Source organism: Orbicella franksi, chromosome 9, assembly GCF_964199315.1.
Source record: "Orbicella franksi chromosome 9, jaOrbFran1.1, whole genome shotgun sequence".
NCBI classification, from domain to species: domain Eukaryota; kingdom Metazoa; phylum Cnidaria; class Anthozoa; order Scleractinia; family Merulinidae; genus Orbicella; species Orbicella franksi.
Window position 1 is genome coordinate 13686473 of NC_138153.1, and position 18858 is coordinate 13705330.

At 38.4% G+C, this 18858-nt stretch overlaps 1 protein-coding gene across 1 annotated transcript; it reads left to right on the forward strand.

Moving 5' to 3' along the window:
* Nucleotides 1-544: 544 nt before the first annotated feature.
* Nucleotides 545-18503, forward strand: LOC145498040 (phospholipid-transporting ATPase VD-like). Its single transcript, XM_081477909.1, has 18 exons — nucleotides 545-1328; nucleotides 3740-3941; nucleotides 4667-4755; nucleotides 5473-5579; nucleotides 6554-6685; nucleotides 7295-7434; nucleotides 8819-9074; nucleotides 9882-9958; nucleotides 10900-11757; nucleotides 12543-12773; nucleotides 13188-13268; nucleotides 13953-14207; nucleotides 14601-14858; nucleotides 15490-15690; nucleotides 16449-16529; nucleotides 16858-16962; nucleotides 17408-17586; nucleotides 17669-18503. The coding sequence occupies exons 1-18, from the start codon at nucleotides 946-948 to the stop codon at nucleotides 17829-17831; spliced, it is 3798 nt and encodes a 1265-aa protein (XP_081334035.1). The 5' UTR covers nucleotides 545-945; the 3' UTR covers nucleotides 17832-18503.
* Nucleotides 18504-18858: the final 355 nt, after the last annotated feature.

The window sequence follows — 18858 nt, forward strand, 5'->3', positions numbered from 1 at the left end:
AAATGACAAACACAATTTATGATGGTCAGCATCCAAAATACAAGTCAGCCATATGACATTACTGTATTAGGTATTCACAAACGTTTACAGGAAGATTGTTAATTAGCTTTAATTTGGCAGTTAAGCCACAGAAACAAAGCACATCGCAGAGAAATTGATCACAGAAATCCAAATGCAGCACCAAGTCAAAAATACTTTCAATTTTAAGTTTAAATCGTCTTGTGGAACGAGAAAGTAAAACTGTAGCAGACCAAGCATCATTATATAACATCATTTTGAAGTTCCCATGGCGTCACGTAGGAAATGTTCTGTAGAAATTCACATCGCAATAAGCAGAAAAATTCACTCGTCATTTGCATAGTCTTTTGGGTTCTTTCTGTTCCGTTGGCGAAAGTCTTCCATCGCCCAGGTGTAGAGCAATATTCCAGAGATGAAAGCCGGTAGCTGATAAGGTAACTGCGTTCTCACTCGTCTGGCCATGTTTGCAATGCTCTTCGTCACCCCAGCAAAAGCGCGTTGCTCAAATGGAGACAGAGAATACGTAACAATGTTCTTGCCCTTTGTTAGCGAACCAAATTTCCTGCCCATAGTGAACCAAACGAAGGGAAAACACCAAAGACAGTCGAAACGATCTCTGCAATGTCCAATATGGCGTCTGCCAAAGAGGCTTGTAAACGCGCTAAGGGCCATGGGATTGGTATTTTCGTATTCCCGAACAAGACCGGAATTTACCGACAATTTCCGATTGCTGCTGACAGTAGTTTACGGCTGTGACTGCGGGCTCGCGGGAAGTTGCTACTTCACTTACTCCAAATCTTCCGCTTTCCGCACTGATAAAGGACATTTCATTCAAATTTGCTTTTGTGGCCTCATGTTGTGGGAAATTATTCGGTAAGATTTAATAACTTACAGGTTTACTGATGCGGTTGTGTTTTAGCCTCCGTCATGCAGTCAGAGAGAGAGAAAGGCAGGAAAGAAGACGATCGCTACCGGCTAGTTGTTCCAAAACATGCTCAAACCAAGGAACTACTCAGCAGTGCTCACTCAAAACACAACCGTAGCAATGCCATCAAGACCACAAAATATTCACTATGGTCCTTCCTTCCAAAAAACTTATTCGAACAGTTCCATCGCTTTGCGAACATTTATTTTCTGGGAATTGTTATTTTAAATTTGATCCCAGAAATTAACGCATTCGGGAAGTACATCGCCATGGTACCTTTGATTTTCGTTCTTTCCGTGACCGCAATCAAAGACTTGTTCGAAGATCGAAGACGATACAAGTCCGACAAGGCAGTGAATAACAGCATTTGTCATGTTTTTAACAGGTAAGATTTTTTTTGTGATTTCGTGTAAGCTTATTTTTAATTTAAATGGACTGTATTTTCTTGGATCATTTGCATATGTTTATTTGTCGACGTGGAAATCCTGGCATGTCAGATCCCTGGCTTTATGTTAGCTCAACAACTTTATTAATGTTAAGCAATATTTCGTGTCAAACTTCAGGGATGTTGCTAAATTAAAAGACATTTCAATGTCGAAGCTAGCACCTTACGTCAACTCGATTATACACTGACGCCTCTGTGGAATTTGAACTTCAAGACGTTTTCTTTTTACACATTTACAGACGGATACAATTTAGATTGTAAAGTAACCAGAGCCCACGCTTGAGAGCTGTATTTTAATAAATGTTTAATGATTCAAAAGGTCGCCGTAACTTTGTGATCGATAGCAAAGTTAATGGCCCGAGCTTTCATGCTAATTGCTGCAGCTAGCGCTAATAGTTATAAATTCATTTGTTTCACGAATTTCTGTTTCTTGCACGAATTTCCATTTCTTACACGCATTAAATAATGAAACTTAAGCTTAAGAGCGCTTAAGTTTCAGCACAATTAATTGACTGCAAGCTCTGTGTGGGTACAGTGACACACATGTTGACATAAATTGTTTTGATGAGTTATTAAATATCTCACTGGTGGTAAAATTTTGACACTTGTAGTTGATAATTAAAAAACGTTACTGTAAGAGCCTTTTGTGATATCCTGTGAAGTTAAGCCTCACAAAGAACAATTATTGTAGATGTACTACTACATGTCCTGAGAAGAAATTTGTCTATAAACTTCAAGTGAAAGGCCAAAACCAATTTACAGATAATCAGATAATATTATATTTGAAAATACATTCCCAAATCATTAATAATGCGTCAAGTTATAAACAAAGGGAATCATGACCATGACGGAGTTTGGATTTCATTGCATAAATTTTTACAATTTATTTGTCTGTCTTCTTAGTCGAAGCTTTGATTGAGAAGATATATCAAACACTCGACACCATGTTTGACCACATTTCTAAATACCTAGAAGTTCACCAAGAATGCTCTACTATGCATCTTATTTTTAACTCTCTTCTTGGTGTTTGGAAATGTGGTCAAACACAGTCTTTTAGTGTTTGATATACACTTAATGTCTCAAATTTGATCTGTAAATTTTAAATACAGTGAAAACCCACATATAAGAACCTAGAATTTTCAAGGTCAGGCTGATCAGGTTCTGCTGTTTTAGGGTAGTTTTTCACAGTTCAAGCTGATTAGGTTCTTAAGAGGTTTTTATCTTATTTTTCAGAGGTTGTTGTAGGATAACCATTTGCAGAAATATTTTTATTAGTTATACATAATGGTTTAGAACTCATATTTTCAACAACACTGAAAACTGCTTGCTAGTACATTTCTGTATATCTTATTCTATAAGATATTTAGATTTTAAGTTGTCTATCTTGCACTGTACATAGCTTTATGGAAAACATACGGTAAAATGACGAAAATAAGCCCCGGGGCTTATATTTTTCAAAGGACCTTTTTGACTGGCTTATTTTTGGGAGGGGCTTGTATTCAGAGGGGCCTATTATAGGAGGGAAATTTGCGTTTCAAAATTGGCTGGGCTTATAATTGGAGGGAAATTTGTGTCAAAATTTTTGAATGTGCAACTGGTAATATTCGGGTTTTGGTTAGAAATTCATAACAAATTAATCACCCTGAAAATGCCAAGTTCAAACACAATGGTAATAAACTTTATTAGAATGGAAATACCGTAAAAACGGTAACTTCAACCCTTGTTGACCACACTGCTTTAGTGCACAGAATCATTCTTTTATGACCAAAAAAGGCTTCCTGATAATGGTGATTATGTGTGGTTTGCTTTGGTTTGTATAATTGAGGATAATTTTCAAATACAAGTTCCGGGGCTAATATTCGGAGGGGCTTATAATAGGAGGTATTTTTGTATTTCAGATTTGGGGGGCTTCTATACGGAGGGGCTTATTTTTAGAATTTTACGGTATTTCTAGTGAAAATCCAAAAAATGTAAATCAAAGAAAAATACGCATTAACTTTTTGTCAGAAGTTTCTCTCACAATTAAAATCCAGAATTTAGACTGTGGTCATGAAAACTGGAGTGATTTTTTTGTATAAGAACCTATTTTCCTTTGCCAGGCTGAACAGGTTCTTATATTTTTGGGTCTTTAAATGCCAGATTTCAACCTGTAGGTTCTTAAATCACTAGGTTCTTATATGCGAGTTTTTATGGTATTTGCTTATATCAGATTGTTAATCCTTAATAAATCCAGTAGAAATTACTTGACTTATGTTTCTCTTTCACGCGTCCATGTTTCCCTCTTTAATGTATGAAATGACAGAATTCATTGTGTGCTGGTGTAATATCTTAACCTATGAAATCTTTTAAAGTGATGCTGAAGAATACCAGCCAATAGCTTGGAAAAAAGTAGTGGTTGGTGACTTTGTCAAGCTTAAAAGTGATGAGAGCATCCCAGCAGATATCCTGTTGTTAAACACAAGTGACACGAATTCTGTGTGCCACATTGAGACAGCCAATCTTGATGGAGAGACAAATCTGAAGCAAAGAGAAGTTGTGAAAGGGCTAAACATGGTAATTAACAAGCCAGTATAAGTAAGGATTAGATATCTTCAATATTCTCCTGAACAGCGAAAAGTATCACAATTAATCAGAACTTTAAAAAAAGTTTTTTGTCTCATTTGATTGGTTTTTTGTATGCCTTATTTTTCATCAAATTGGAGTCCAACATCAAAGTGTCCAATAACATGGTGTCTTATAACACAATTTCCATGCTTCCAGTGTATTTACTGTAACATGGCTTTCTCTTCATTCTCCTTCTTTGCAGTCCTAAAATCTTTCAGAAACAATTTGCTTTTACATTTGAAAATTTTTTTGTCATATATAGAATGATAAATTTGTAATGTATTGAGGTAAATCTGATTATTCTGATTGGTTCTTCCATGGTGGGATTTCGTTATACCAACTATTTCCATGGAAATGGTCATAAGCCGTGTATTTTTTGTTTTTGGAAGCTGGCAAATTCAAATTCGAGTTCCATATAATAAATTACTCACTACCTTAGCTTGCTGGAGCCATACTGGGGAATATTGGCCCTCGGTCACTTTGGTACTTACCTGACCTAGGGCCAATATTCCCCAGTACGGCCCTTAGGTTCAATCAGTAGGAGGAGGTTATTATTGCCCCGAGTACGCAATACATAATTACATCTGACTGAGAAAAAATTGCTTGTTAATACAGCAAGTGATAAGATTTCTATACAATTACATAAGAGTATATTTCATAATTTTTATTTTTAGGAAAATTCCAGGTTTTCCCCTGAGCAGTTCCCTTATAAGTTGAAGTGTGAAGTGCCAAATAACCATATTCACAGATTTCATGGGACTTTGTAAGTGTATTGTCAATCATAGTGAAGAGCAGCTGTCGGTAAATATTGACCGCAAGTTGTTTTAGATTAAGTAATTTAAAAATTAGCAACTGGGACTGAATACAGTCTGCATCAAATGGAACTACTCTGTGGCTAGAAAAATCTCTGTCAGTGACTTATTTTCCCTGTCAGCTTAGTTATCTATTTTGTCTTTCTTAAATACTCAGAAAAATAAGAAAAAATAAATAATTAGTTATTATACTATTGTTTTTACAATCAAATTGGTTGGCCAACTGTTCAAACCATTTTTAGCAAAACAGGTTATTTTCAAATTTGAATATTAAATGTTTTAAGTTACTCTTTTGATTTTGTTCACTTATAAGTGAGTCTTAAGTCATGAGTTGTATGTACGTCACAAAACATAGATTTACCTAAAATAGAATGCTAGATTGAAAATGAAAATTCCTGACCAATATTCATATGTTTTGAGGCTATGTCAATCCTCAGAAGTTTTGAGATTCCACCAGCTGTGTTTGTTGCTCTCACCAGTGAAGTTTAAAGCCCTTTGATTAAATTACCTATTTTAAAGTTAATGGCAAGCCACTTTTATACATTCGTATACAAAATTAATGCTGCTTAGCTGCAGTGTTGTTAGTTGTTTTTTCCCAAATTTATGTTACTAGAAAGCTATTCCATCTGATTTTGCAGACTAAATTGGTTTTTCTTTCCTAAAATCAGAATAACTGATGACGGTAAGGAAATTCCTGTTGGCAAGAACAATTTGCTCTTACGCGGTTGTATTATTCGCAACACTGATTGGGTGGAAGGAATGGTTGTTTATGCAGGTGTGTAGTAACGTAATATTTTCAGCCTGGAGATTTATAAAGTTTCAATAAGTTACAGTTTAGTAAGGCGTGAAAAAATCTTCTTATTGTCTGATGTAAACTGTTAGTATTGGATTCCTATAGTGTAAACTTATCATGTAATGATGATGATAATAATAGTAGTAATAATAATAATAATAATGATAATGATAATGATAATGATAATGATAATAATAATAATGATGATGATAATGGTTTATTTAACAGATCCACAAGGTGGCTTTTCTCTGTTAAATTACATCATATTTGCAATTAAAACAAATTGCATCAGTTACAATTAAAATAATACGAGTCATGTTTGAAAAAATGGTGGAATCCTGGAAAAAATAATACTACCAGATTTGAATTACAGTAAAGTGTAATATGTAAACAGTATGCAGTTGTTTGTATCTTTCCGTAGCTTTTATTGGTGATTTTACTTTGATGTAGTAAATGTTAGTGAATGTTTGCATGTCTGAATGTATGATAAATTAATCACAAAATTTTTACATGTAACAAAGATTATGAAATGTCCCTTTACAGACAGGGTGGGCTATGGACTATGTGCATTTCCTTTTCTACACATATTAATTTAAAAGAAAACCCTCTTAAACCCAGTTGAATCAAACATGTAGCTCTCAGTACTTAACACTGGTGTCAGTAGCATGAAGTGGCTAGGAGTATTGTCAATTCCCTCTGAATGGAATGCTAGTTCATCGCAGGATTACCCCCCAGCCTTTTGTCAGGTTGCCCCAACAATAATTTCACGGGTATCCCGTTTACACACCTGGGTGAAGAGAGGCACTGTAAAAGTAACATATCTAGTTTAAGAACACAACTCAATGCCCTGTGCCAGGGCATGAACCTGGACAGCTCAATCTAGGGTCCAGTACACAAACTATTAGGCCACGGCCACCATGTCTCCCACATGTAACATGTGTGCTTGTTATTTTTAGGTCATGACAGCAAAGCCCTGATGAATAACAGTGGTCCAAGATACAAGCGCAGTAAGGTTGAGAGGGATCTCAATGTGGATGTCGTTGCTTGTGTTATCATCCTCTTCATTCTTTGTTTTCTTGGAGGAGTAGGTAAATACTTACTTCCTTCCAGTTATTGATAATACACTGTGTAATGTAATTAAACAGACCTAAGCATAATGATATTTAGCCCTAAGAAAATGTTTCATTGGTTGTAAGACTTTTTTGAATTTTGTTTGTGCTTCAGTTAAAATTTAAACAGGAACTGTCATATACATGGTATATCATAAATTATATTAATTTTATTGTTAGAAGTTCAAAATCATTAAAGCTACCTTAAGTATTAGAAGTTTGCAAATTAAAGGACTGTGTTTTATTCTGTTGATTAATACTCAAGAAATGATGGTAATAACTCATCAGACACACTGTCAGTAGCCAAAATTGGCTGTGGTCTAAAGGTTTAACTACATGTCATGTTTGTCTGAGTCCTTTAAAACAAATTGTCAAAAGTGAATTTGTTTACTCTGCAAATATGTGCAATTTTTTCAACTTTTTTCCTTACCATAAACCAATGTTATTTAGTTATGGTTTGTAAAGTTTCTATTTTAAATACCATTTGCAAGATATCTGGAAAGACTATTTTTGATTTTTTTGAAAAAGATTTTTATTGATGGTTTAGGAGTGTGAAGTTGTGTTTGACAGTCCCATGTTTCGTTCCAGGATGTGGGTTTTGGACAGACAGAAATGATTTCTTCAACAGACACTTCACGCCTGGTTCTAAGAGTTCTGATCAGCCATTTGTAAGAGAACCACTGATGGAGGGCTTCATTCGATTCTGGACATTTATCATTATTTTACAGGTTTGTTTCTAAAATTCAGTACAGATGTACAGTGGAACCCTGTTTTACGGTCACCTCGTAATTATGGCCAATTATTTTTGTCACAACCAGTTATGTTGATCTTTCCATTGTTAATATTGTACGTACTGATTATATCTGCATTCTGAATGCTTATAAAAGAGCAGTTGTTAAGTGTAATTGTGATATACCTGTTAAGATGTCACTCAGTTTAGACCAGTCATGAAATTTGACCCTATCCTGTAAATATCCTTGGGAGGTTGATGTATATGGACAAATTATATAAATTTATTCATTAATATTGAAAATGTTTCCAGCCATGAGCCCAAGGAAACATTTGTTTCTCTCTCTCTCTCAAAAAAGAAATCAATCCTCTTCGTTCCTGATGGAACATACGTCGTCCACTAGTCCCCACCACCTAACCCTATTTTAAGCCGTGCGCTACACTTCCTGCCATGTGAGCTGTCTCCCCTCCAGCTCTGCCATTCTTGTGCGCCTCCAGGTGTGCTGGGGTCTGCCTCTCTTGCACTTCCCCCGTGGGTTCCACTCTATTGCCCTCTTGGCTATGCATCCGTCTGGTCTCTCAGCATGTGGCCAATCCAACCCCAAGCCCTTTGTCATATTTCCTGCTCTACCGGTCGCTGCTCTGCTTGTCTTCAGATCTCCTCGTTGCGTATTCGTCTAGGCCATCAAATCCGCGGGATGTTCCTCAGGCTCTTATTGATGAACAGTTGCAGCTTCTGCTTCAATCCTCTGGTCAGCCATCAAGTTTCAGAACCATACAGAAACACAGCCTTCACATTTGATCTAAAGACTCTCAACTTGGTCTTAGTTGTCAGCGCTGTAGACCGCCATATTGGCCTCAACATCCCAAATGCCTGCCTTGCCTTCCCAACATTTGTTTCAGATACATATAAAATGTGCTTTACCAGGGTGATGTGGTTGCCATGGTTTCATACTGTCTTGCAGTTTGACCCTCCAGCAGAAACTGAGCAGTGGAATGAGAAGTTTGGATTGAATATGGAGTATTTTTTCCAGGGCTCGCTTTTTTGTCTGTTATGTAATATATCAAGCACGAGAGACAGTGTTTCATCAGGATATCCAAACACCAAGAAGAGAATAGAAAATATGACATGCAGCAGAGTATTTTTGAAGAAATTCAAGGTGCTTGGATAGCTGATGAAACACTCTCTTGAGTGTTTGACATATCCTCTCAATTGAAACAAAAACTAAGGAGTAAACAGAGAAGTAAAATTGTCAAAATTTATGCTACATGTAATTAAGCTCTGGTATCCAAACCTTCTTGACGGTTGTGATTTCTCTATTTTAACTAGATAAATTATTATTAAATTTGAGAATTTGTGATAATATTTTTCTTTTTCTTTAGGTCCTTATACCAATCTCTCTCTATGTGTCTATGGAAGTTGTCAAGTTATTCCAAGTGTATTTTATCTCCAATGATCTGGAGCTGTATTATGCTGACATGGATCAGCCTGTGCTGTGCCGTGCACTCAACATCAATGAGGATTTAGGGCAAATCAAATATGTGTTCTCAGACAAGACAGGGACTCTGACTGAAAACAAAATGGTGTTCAAGAGGTGTACAATTGGTGGGAGGAACTTTTCTCACAAGGACAAACTTGGTATGTATGTGCATGTTATGTCAGCTTAGCTGAAATATTAAGGGGGCATCACCCCAGGGCACCCAGCCCTTTCATCTGAATCAATGACAAATGACAATTTGTCACAGTTAAGTTTCATTAGTGAGAATTAGTGGCGAAAGAGTCTAATTTTTACTAAAGAGTGCTTGAGTGTTAGTCACTAAGTGCAGTACAAACCATCATACTGAATGACATGATTTTGGTTGCATTCAAATGTTAGAATGATGGATTCACACAAATACAATATAGATTTTTTTTTTTTTTAGATTTTTTATTAATTGACACTATTTACAGACATATTTCACTATCGCACACTATTACAAAAAATTCATTAATTAAAATAAGTGAGACACTGTACATTAGTTGGCCAGCAGAGGATTGCTGAATTTGCTTTGGTCATTTTGATAAAAACACGGAACTGTAAATTGTGCCCTTCAATTGTGTGGAGGGACAGTGGCCACATGGTTAGTGCACTTGACTCCGTATCAAGCTGTCCCGGTTGGAGCCCCGCCTGGGGACATTGTGTTATTTTCTTGGGCAAGACACTTTACTCTCACAATGCCTCACTTCACTCAGGTGTGTAAATGGGTACCGGCGAATTTAACGCTGGGGGTGACCCTGCGATTGACTAGCAACCAATCCAGGGGGAGTAGAAATACTCCTAGTTGCTTCTTACCATAGAAACTAAAGGTACGTGCCGGTTTGATGGGCCAGTTGGCTCGTATACAGACTTTACTTACCTTACCTCCACCTCTCCAATTGGTGTTATGTAAATTTTGTTTTATGAAGGATTAGATGCTGTTGATGCCAGACCATCATTACCAGCTGCTGATCAAATGTACCATCAAATATCTGATGGGTCAAAAGTGAGTAAAGTATAAAAGTGAGCTGTTTCCTTGTATTTGTTGACTCTGAACCTTAAGGTGATAACACACCCAAGCTTATACTTGTATAGCCAAAAGAGTAGGGCCCGGGGATCAGAGGCATAAGAATCAAACCTGTAAGCTCTAACCTTTCAGCTAAAGCAACTGATCTACAGTATTGTGCCCTTCCTCCTGTTTCCTTGCTATTAATGAAAATAGTTTGTGTATAAAAGCTGAAGTTGTCACCAAGAATAGACCACATGGAAATAGCCTTTTGGCTTAAAATACTTGTATTTTGCCTCTGTTTGGAAATGAAACCTGGTACAAAGTCTTGCTCATACAAAGATTAATTTAAAATTTCATACAAGTCAATAAATCATAAAAGTTTTTGCAGCAGGCCTCGTTTTGAAAAAGAGGCAAGACGTAGTTTGGGAAATAGCTTATCTCTTCAACAGCAAATAGTAGTTACTAAACCAATTTAAAGCATAGAACAGGTGTCAGTCGTGACCAAATTCAGATTATTTTTCTATTATTAATGGTGGTTGATGGGATCATGCTTCAGGTCCTACACTGCTTATTATAAACAAAGCCCAAAGTTCTGTGGTAGCCAACACATTTTATAAGGTCAAATTATTCTCGCATTTTGATTGGGTCTTATAGATGACATCATTGACATCTTTTTTGGTTTCTTTGTTGTTTAAAACAAACAGATTCCATGTTGCTGTGCGTCTGTTCAGTAATAGTTCACAGAAGATGTCAGAATGCGGTAAGAAACATCAGTGACACACGCGGCTATCGCCTTGTGTACCACTTTTTTGTTTTTACAACATTTTGACCTGTGATCAATTACTGAACAGACGCACGGCAAAATGGTATCTATTTGCTAAGGTGATCATAAGATAAGCGGTAAAAATTATTAACCCCGCTTCGTTCTTTCCTTATAGGGTGATGAAATTTACTGGGATAAAGAGCTTGCACAAGCAATAGAGGCGACCGGCAAAGCAGGTTATCCCTGTGGACCGCAGAGCTCTTATCTGAGAGAGTTCTTTATACTACTAGCTATATGCAATACTGTGGTTGTAACGAGAAAGCCTCCAGACACACAAAACAGTAGAAATTCAAGGTTAGATGAAACTGATTTACCCAATAGCCCGGACAGTAACCACGCCCCGTTAGATTTAGGCGAGTATGGAACTCTGAACAATCACCTTAGCCCTGATTACGGGTCCGTACGTACACGGACAAGTGATTCAAGCACGGGACACTTGAACTTGGGTGTGTCAGCAAGCCCTGTAAAACCCTCTCTTGAGAATTTGTCAAAAAGGCCCAAGAGCCCGTCGTCTTTAATAGAACCAGCAGACGCCTTTAATACGGCGAACGAGGAGCTTATTTACGAAGCGGAGTCGCCCGATGAGGCAGCTCTCGTGAAAGCTGCTCAGTTGTACGGTTATAAACTTCTCTCGCGCAGTCCCGAGAAAGTGACGTTGTATATACCAGGCGAGGGTGAAGTGACGTATGAATTACTTCACGTGCTGCCATTTGACTCTTCACGTAAGCGTATGTCAATTGTCGTGCGCCGGGAGGATGATAGTAGTATTGTACTGTACTGTAAGGGAGCCGATTCTGCTGTACTTCCAAAGCTGGAGCGATCCAATCAACAGTTCATGGCAGATGAGGTTGATGCTGGTGAAGGAACGTGGGCTGCTAGGCGTGAAAGCAGGGGCTCTTTAGTGGAGGAAACTGCTTCTCATTTGGATCTCTATGCCAGAGATGGACTCAGAACTCTGTGTATGGCGAGAAGGGTAAGTGACGGTCAAAACAGTTTCACTTCAAAGGGAGGCAAGTTGAAGAAATCGCAAATTTAATTATTCATGATGTTGAAGAACCCAACGGTAACAGTTTGTAGTACTGCTCAATAGCTTTAATTTGAATGGTCACACACCAAGGTTTAATCCACAGAGTCAAAGTAAGAACCACGATGTACAGCATAGTAAACAGTACCACATGAAAGTACCGCTCAGTAGCTTTTATTTGAATGGTTACACATTCGGGTTTCATCCACAGGATGAAAAGTTAGAACCACCATGCACAGCATAACAAACAGTACCACATGAAAGTACTGCTCAGTAGCTTTTATTTGAATGGTTACACATTCGGGTTTCATCCACAGGATGAAAAGTTAGAACCACCATGCACAGCATAACAAACAGTACCACATGAAAGTACTGCTCAGTAGCTTTTATTTGAATGGTCACACATTCGGGTTTCATCCACAGGATGAAAAGTTAGAACCACCATGCACAGCATAACAAACAGTACCACATGAAAGTATTGCTCAGTAGCTTTTATTTGAATGGTTACATATTCGGGTTTCATCCACAGGATGAAAAGTTAGAACCACCATGTACAGCATAATAAACAGTACCACATGAAAGAACTGCTCAATAGCTTTCATTCGTCACACCTTATGGTTTTATCCACATTGATAACAGGTAGAACGACATTCTACGTTTTGGGAGTGAAAGATTTGATAAACTTGTACGTTATACCTGGAACTAAGCACTAACTTAATTTCCGACTGCTTTAGGATTTATCAATTGGTGATTACCAAGAATGGTTAGAACAACACAGGCAAGCTGAAACAGCGCTTCACGACCGAGAAAGGCTCCTTCACGCATCGGCCCATAAACTGGAGTGTAATATGGAACTCCTGGGTGCCACTGGCATCGAGGACCGCTTGCAAGATGGAGTCCCTGAGACAATTGCTAGATTACGCGAGGGAGGCCTTAAAGTATGGGTCCTCACAGGAGACAAGCAGGTGATTGAACAAAGGAAATATAGTTACTGTAATGTCTACCAATAACAAAACATTTTGGTGACATTACTTAGTGCCACATCTTAAGAAGTCAAAACTGGATTTAAAGGTTTTTCTACAAATATATTTCCATCGATAATTTGGGAGAAATATCTCTCACTGAGATATCTCTGATTGATGTATGGCTTTGTGGTTCACATAAAAAAAAATCACGCTATCAATATCAAATAGAAGTTTGCTTGTTTGTTTGAGTTTGTGGACCATTGAATTCAATATTCCCCCTTCGATCTGAAGATAAGTATAGGTTGCAGAATGGCGAATAATCACTTTTTAGTTTTCCTTTTGGCAACGATCATAAGTGCCTTTCAAATTAATCTTTACTTCAGTTCACTTACTACATATATTTTTTTTTTGTAGGAAACAGCAATTAATATTGCATATGCTTCCAGATTGCTGGACAAAACTATGCAGATAGTTATTCTGAACGCAAAATCCAAGGTAAACACACTAAATGTAGATATATAATGGAATGCCGGCGATTTCTCGAATCCTTGATTTTTTTAACCTCTCGATAACTCGAACCAAATTTCGTTTCCTTCCTCTTAATCCAACAGTGTAATTTTACCGCCGACTTTTCAAACCAATTTTATTTTCCCTTGGAGGTTCGAAAAACAACAGGATTCCAGTGTATACAGATTGTTGTTTGTAACGTGGTCTATCCATCGACACCACTCAAAACAGAATGAAATGTCACGATGTTCTTTTTTTGCGGCCAAGAGAGGATGAAGGGTAGCATATATGCCTTATTCCCAGGGTACCCCCTCTCAAGCTATTTTTAGACATGATACCCAGTTCCAGTTCTCCAGCGTAAATATTCCCTCGTGTGTTGCGTGGATATTTTCGTAGAGGGTGAAAATGCCATTAAAGCGGCTTGGCCTGTCCACATGAGCAGAATTCGCGTCACTGGTTGGCTATTTCTAGACACTCGTGGGATTTCCAAAACCAGTAGAAACTGCGTTCGACAAAAAGGAGAACGGAGTCGTAATGCACACTGGAGGGAGATTTTATGGGACAATCGGCCAGACGGGTGGTGGTTCTTGGACGTAACATTAGAGAGATTGCCTTGTGAGTAAGGCCAATGTGATTCACTCTCTCACCTTACATCCTCTTTTGTCACGGCAGAATGAATGCGAAGCCCAGATCACATCTTGGCTGTTACACTTCCAGTCTGAAGTAGTTAGCATCGCCAGCGGCAGTTCCTCCAACACAGTGTCAGGACATATAAATCCACCACCCACTGACGGTCAATCAATCGGACTAGTGATTGACGGACGGACACTCATGTACGCGTTAGAAGAACCGTTGAATCGCAAGTTCTTGGATTTAGCGAAACGTTGTCAAGCTGTTCTTTGTTGCAGAGCTACGCCACTGCAGAAGGTTAGTTGCGTTGTGTCTGGTTCGAGTAATTTTCTCGTGTAGTCTTGTCGAGAATCGAGTCATACGGGTTTGAATCTGTAATCTTGTGAGAATTTAGTGACGCAAGGAAAGAGTGTTGTAAAATGGATTAACCAAGGGGAAATAATTGTAGTTAATGGAATCTTTAACAAGTGGTGGACTCTGCAAAATATTCAGTGTTGCCGAGCCATAGCGAGGTAGTTCTTTATTCCTGACCTCTCCTGCCATATTTACTGAAAAGCTACTTGTCAGTCTGAAAAACGACCTCTAAAGATATCGGCGATCCCTATTTACTGCAGGAGTTGAATTTTGTTATCATAGTGGCAAAGAATTCTTGCTTCACGTAACTAACCCCATTTAAACGAATTTCCTTAGTCTGGAGTCGTTCAACTTGTCAGAAATGGGCTGAAAACGATGACGTTAGCCATTGGTGACGGCGCTAATGACGTAAGCATGATCCAAATGGCCGATGTAGGCATTGGTATCTCGGGACAGGAAGGCATGCAGGCTGTCATGGCCAGCGACTTCGCCATTGGTCGGTTTAAATTCCTCTCTCGTCTCCTATTGGTCCATGGACATTGGTGTTACGATCGCATCTGCAAGATGTTCCTGTATTTCTTCTTCAAGAATGCTGTAAGTTCCTGAAAATTGCGTTAGCAGTTACCCGCACAATTTGACGGCTTTTAATATTGGTCGGTATGGAAAAGCGAAAAAAAGGTGTTCAACCAAATTTGTTTTCCGCTTTATTGAAGCTTTTTTGAAAGAAGTGTAACGCAAGATCAGGGTATTTTATGCGACTCTGTTGCTCACAAACTGGTTTTACAAAGTCGAATATTTTGCTATTGAAAATCTCAATTTTATTTCCAAGCTCGTTTCAGCTGAACTCTTTAACTTCCCTTAATAAAGGTAAAAGGTAAAGTCTGCATATGGGCCATGTGGCCCATCAGACCGAAGCTTATCCCGGTTTCTGTAGCATGAAACGACTAGGAGTATTCTACTCCCCTCTGGATGGGTTGCTAGTCCATTGCAGGGTTACCCCCAGCATTAAGTTCACCGGTACCCATTTAAACACTTGGGTGGAGAGAGGCACTGTGCGAGTAAAGTGTCTTGCCCAAGAACACAACACAGTGTCCCAGGCCAGGCCTCGAACCCGGACCGCTCGATCCGGAGACGAGCACACTAACCATGAAGCCACCGCACCTCCTAACATCTTCAGATGGTAATACAGCCTCACTTACTTGTTTTCCTCTTCTTTACCTTTCAGATGTTTGTATTAGTTCTGTTCTGGTTTCAACTGTACAATGGTTTCTCTGGTTCAAATGCCATTGATGATATGTCGCTGATTCTCTTTAATCTTGCTTTTACCGCGGTCCCGCCCGTCATTTGTGGAATACTGGATAAAGATGTTCCTGATCATATACTGAGCAGAAAGCCGGCTCTTTACAAATCAGGACAAAACAGCGAGGTACAGCACAAAAGCCTTGTCAATATGTTGCATTCATGTTACGTAATATATCAAACACGAGAGACAGTGTTTCATCGGGATATCCAAATACCGAGAAGAGAGTTGAAAATACGACGCGGAGCGGAGTATTTTCGACGAGATTCGAGGTGTTTGGATAGTCGATGAAACACAGTCTCGAGTGTTTGATATATCTTCTCAATCGAAACAAAAACTAAGAAGTAAACGAAGAAGTAAAACCTTCAAAATCTATGCTAATTAAGACCGGGTATCCAAAGCTCCTTCACGGTTGTGATTTTCTTTGTTTTAACTTGATGAAGAATTAATGAGTTCGAGGAAATTAGTTCATAGTTCTCCTATGACTTGTCTCTGAAATATTGGGTTGGTCGTACGAACTAATGAAAATATGGAAACGCTGAAAGTTATGACACCCTTAAGAGTCACGATAGGAGCACGAACTTGGTGTTCCACTCCTCGAGCAAGGCAATGTTTCCCATCGGTCAGACGACAATTTTATGCCAACAATGTCTTTTCAACGTCACTCAGAGATAAGTAGATTCTGAAGTTTATCAATCAGTTTTAGGAGCTGTTTTTTTTTTTTTACTTAGTATCACTAACCGAAATTTCAAGCCGTGAAGTTCCACACGGCGTCTTTTTGGCAGAGTGCGACTCAAGGACACGTCTGAAATTCACGCTAATCACTCACAAGTTAATAGAATTGAAGATCTGTAAGTTTTGATATGCTATCTTTTTATTCATAGCCATACACAAGAAAGCTCTTTTGGCTCACCATTTTAGATGCTTTGTATGAAAGTGTAGTGATATTTTTTGCTGCTTACCTGGTAAGTATTGTGAAAAGGCTAGTTAAATTATGTTCGAACCAGCCCGTTATGTCTTTATTTTCGGCATGCAAAAAACTGTCAGTTTTGTTTTTTTCAGTATTGCAAAACTACTTATGAACCGAAGAAACTCATTACAATAGTTGTTCAAGGTGCAAAAACACACATTATCCTGTTTTTTCCCGGTTAACGTCAAGTTTAACCTTTGGTTATCTGCCGATGTAGCGGGTATGAATTTCTTTTGAAGCTTATCTCCCGAAAGTATGTATTGTAAAAACTTATAGTTGAATGAATGTCATCAGTTATTTGTTCGTCTCGTATTTCGTTCCAGGTGTACAATGGAAGCACAGCCGGCTTGAGAATGGTTGGAGTGACGCTACATCAGAGTTCAGTGATTGTTGCTAATTTGTACTTGGCACTTATAACAGCACAGTGGGTAAGCAAGAATATTACTCATGCAAGAGAATGTTTCAAATGTCAGTCATATGTTTGAACTGCGGGATAAAGATTGAAAGACGTAGAGATCGGGTAGAGATCGTCGCAGTTATGTACGCAACTAATGCTCTTGCGAAATTAAAGTTCGTCAAAAAGTTCATCAAAAATACTCCGCGACGCGTCGTATTTTCAACTCTCTCAGTTCTCGGTGTTTGGAAATGTGGTCAAACACGGTCTTTCGTGTTTGATATATTTTTCTGGAGTTTTCCCTCTCAAGTTACACGACAGAGCTAGAAAAAAAAAATTCATATAGTAATGTTTTTGAGCGATATGACAGGGGCTGAATTGCTGACATGCTCTAAACTGTATAAAAGGCAAGTTTATCAAATTCGAAACCTTTTGCAATACTGTTAAATTTGTTAACATTGGTTGTTATTGCGCTGCAGACAATCCTCCACCATGTGATTTTATGGGGCAGTATTGTTCTCTCGTTCTTGTGGTACTTTGTACTCGGCGGCTTAGGACGTTTCCTTTGGGATATGTACTTCGTACCGTTTGTAACCATGGCAACTATGGAATTCTGGGCTGTCTGCGCAATAAGTGCAGTGCTGGCTCTTCTTCCAAGGTAAAGTAGGTTTGTTCTTTATTTACTGCAGTCTTGGGATAATTAATAACGGTTTATATGTCATTTTGTTGCCTGACGACAGGGTTGTGATGATGGTGGCTCGGCACACGATCTGGCCGACAGAAATCCACAAGGCTCAGTTAGAGTCAAAAGGCCGTGAACCATCGGATTCACCCAGGAGTAGAATCACTTACGTGGAACAAAGTCCTGAAATTCAGAGGACAGGCGCGTCTGTCTCCTTGTAACATGACCTGAAGATCAGAGCGACTATTTTCTGATATACTTCGTCTGTGAAGGTGATGGTTGTTATCACACAAGTGGGCGTCGCTAAGTGGACTTCGCTAAAAGTGGACGCGTTTCGTTTGTTGAATGACCTCGCGGGCAAAACACGCCCATAACAGCAGGGACACAACCATAAAAGACAAGGGGAACACATGGCAAACAATGTGGACGGTTTCATTTAGATTGCAGAGTCCTTAACTTTGCATGGAAATATTTAATCTTAGTAAATTAAGCGTAGATTTCTTCATGTGAACTACTCAAGTCTGTCGCAACAAAGTTAAACTCCTGTTACTTAGTTTTGTATCTTTATGTGTCAATTAGGTATTTCTCCAACATTATTTACATGTAAAAACCGAATTATTTGTTGCTACGAGTCCGAATGGAGATTTTGCATAATTTATGTCGTTTTGAAACTGGCACATGTACTGTTTTATTTACAATATTTCTGGAAAAATAGTTAGAAGCAAATTAAATAAAGAATACATGTATGTCATTTAGTTTTGGTAAGACTAAGCTTACAATTTAGTGATGCCTTGCGAAATATGCTTTGGGGGGAAAGTAATTTTAATAGTTAAAACTGTCAAACAGCATCAACGTTTCAGTTAGGAAATTAAAGTGGAAATCTTTTTCCTCAATCTGCCTAGATTCACTGGTGTGACTGACTGTATTTAGAACTTGGCCATGACGGAATGTTTCAAGCAAACCCTTGTTAGATTGCAAAACAATGAGTAACTTAGACAACACTGTCCTTATTCCTAAAAGAAGCCAAACACTAAGAGCTTTCAGTATTACATAAACAATAGCCTCCATTTGGCGCGAAAATATGCTCGGATGTATGTCCGCGGACATTATCTGTGAACTTTGCGGAACAGATAATGTCCAAGGACAAATATGCGAGCATATTTTCACCCCCACATGGAGGCTATTGTATTTATTATCATTCAAATCTTTTTTGCAACATGGGCAGTTTTGAAAATTGTTTTAGCTGGA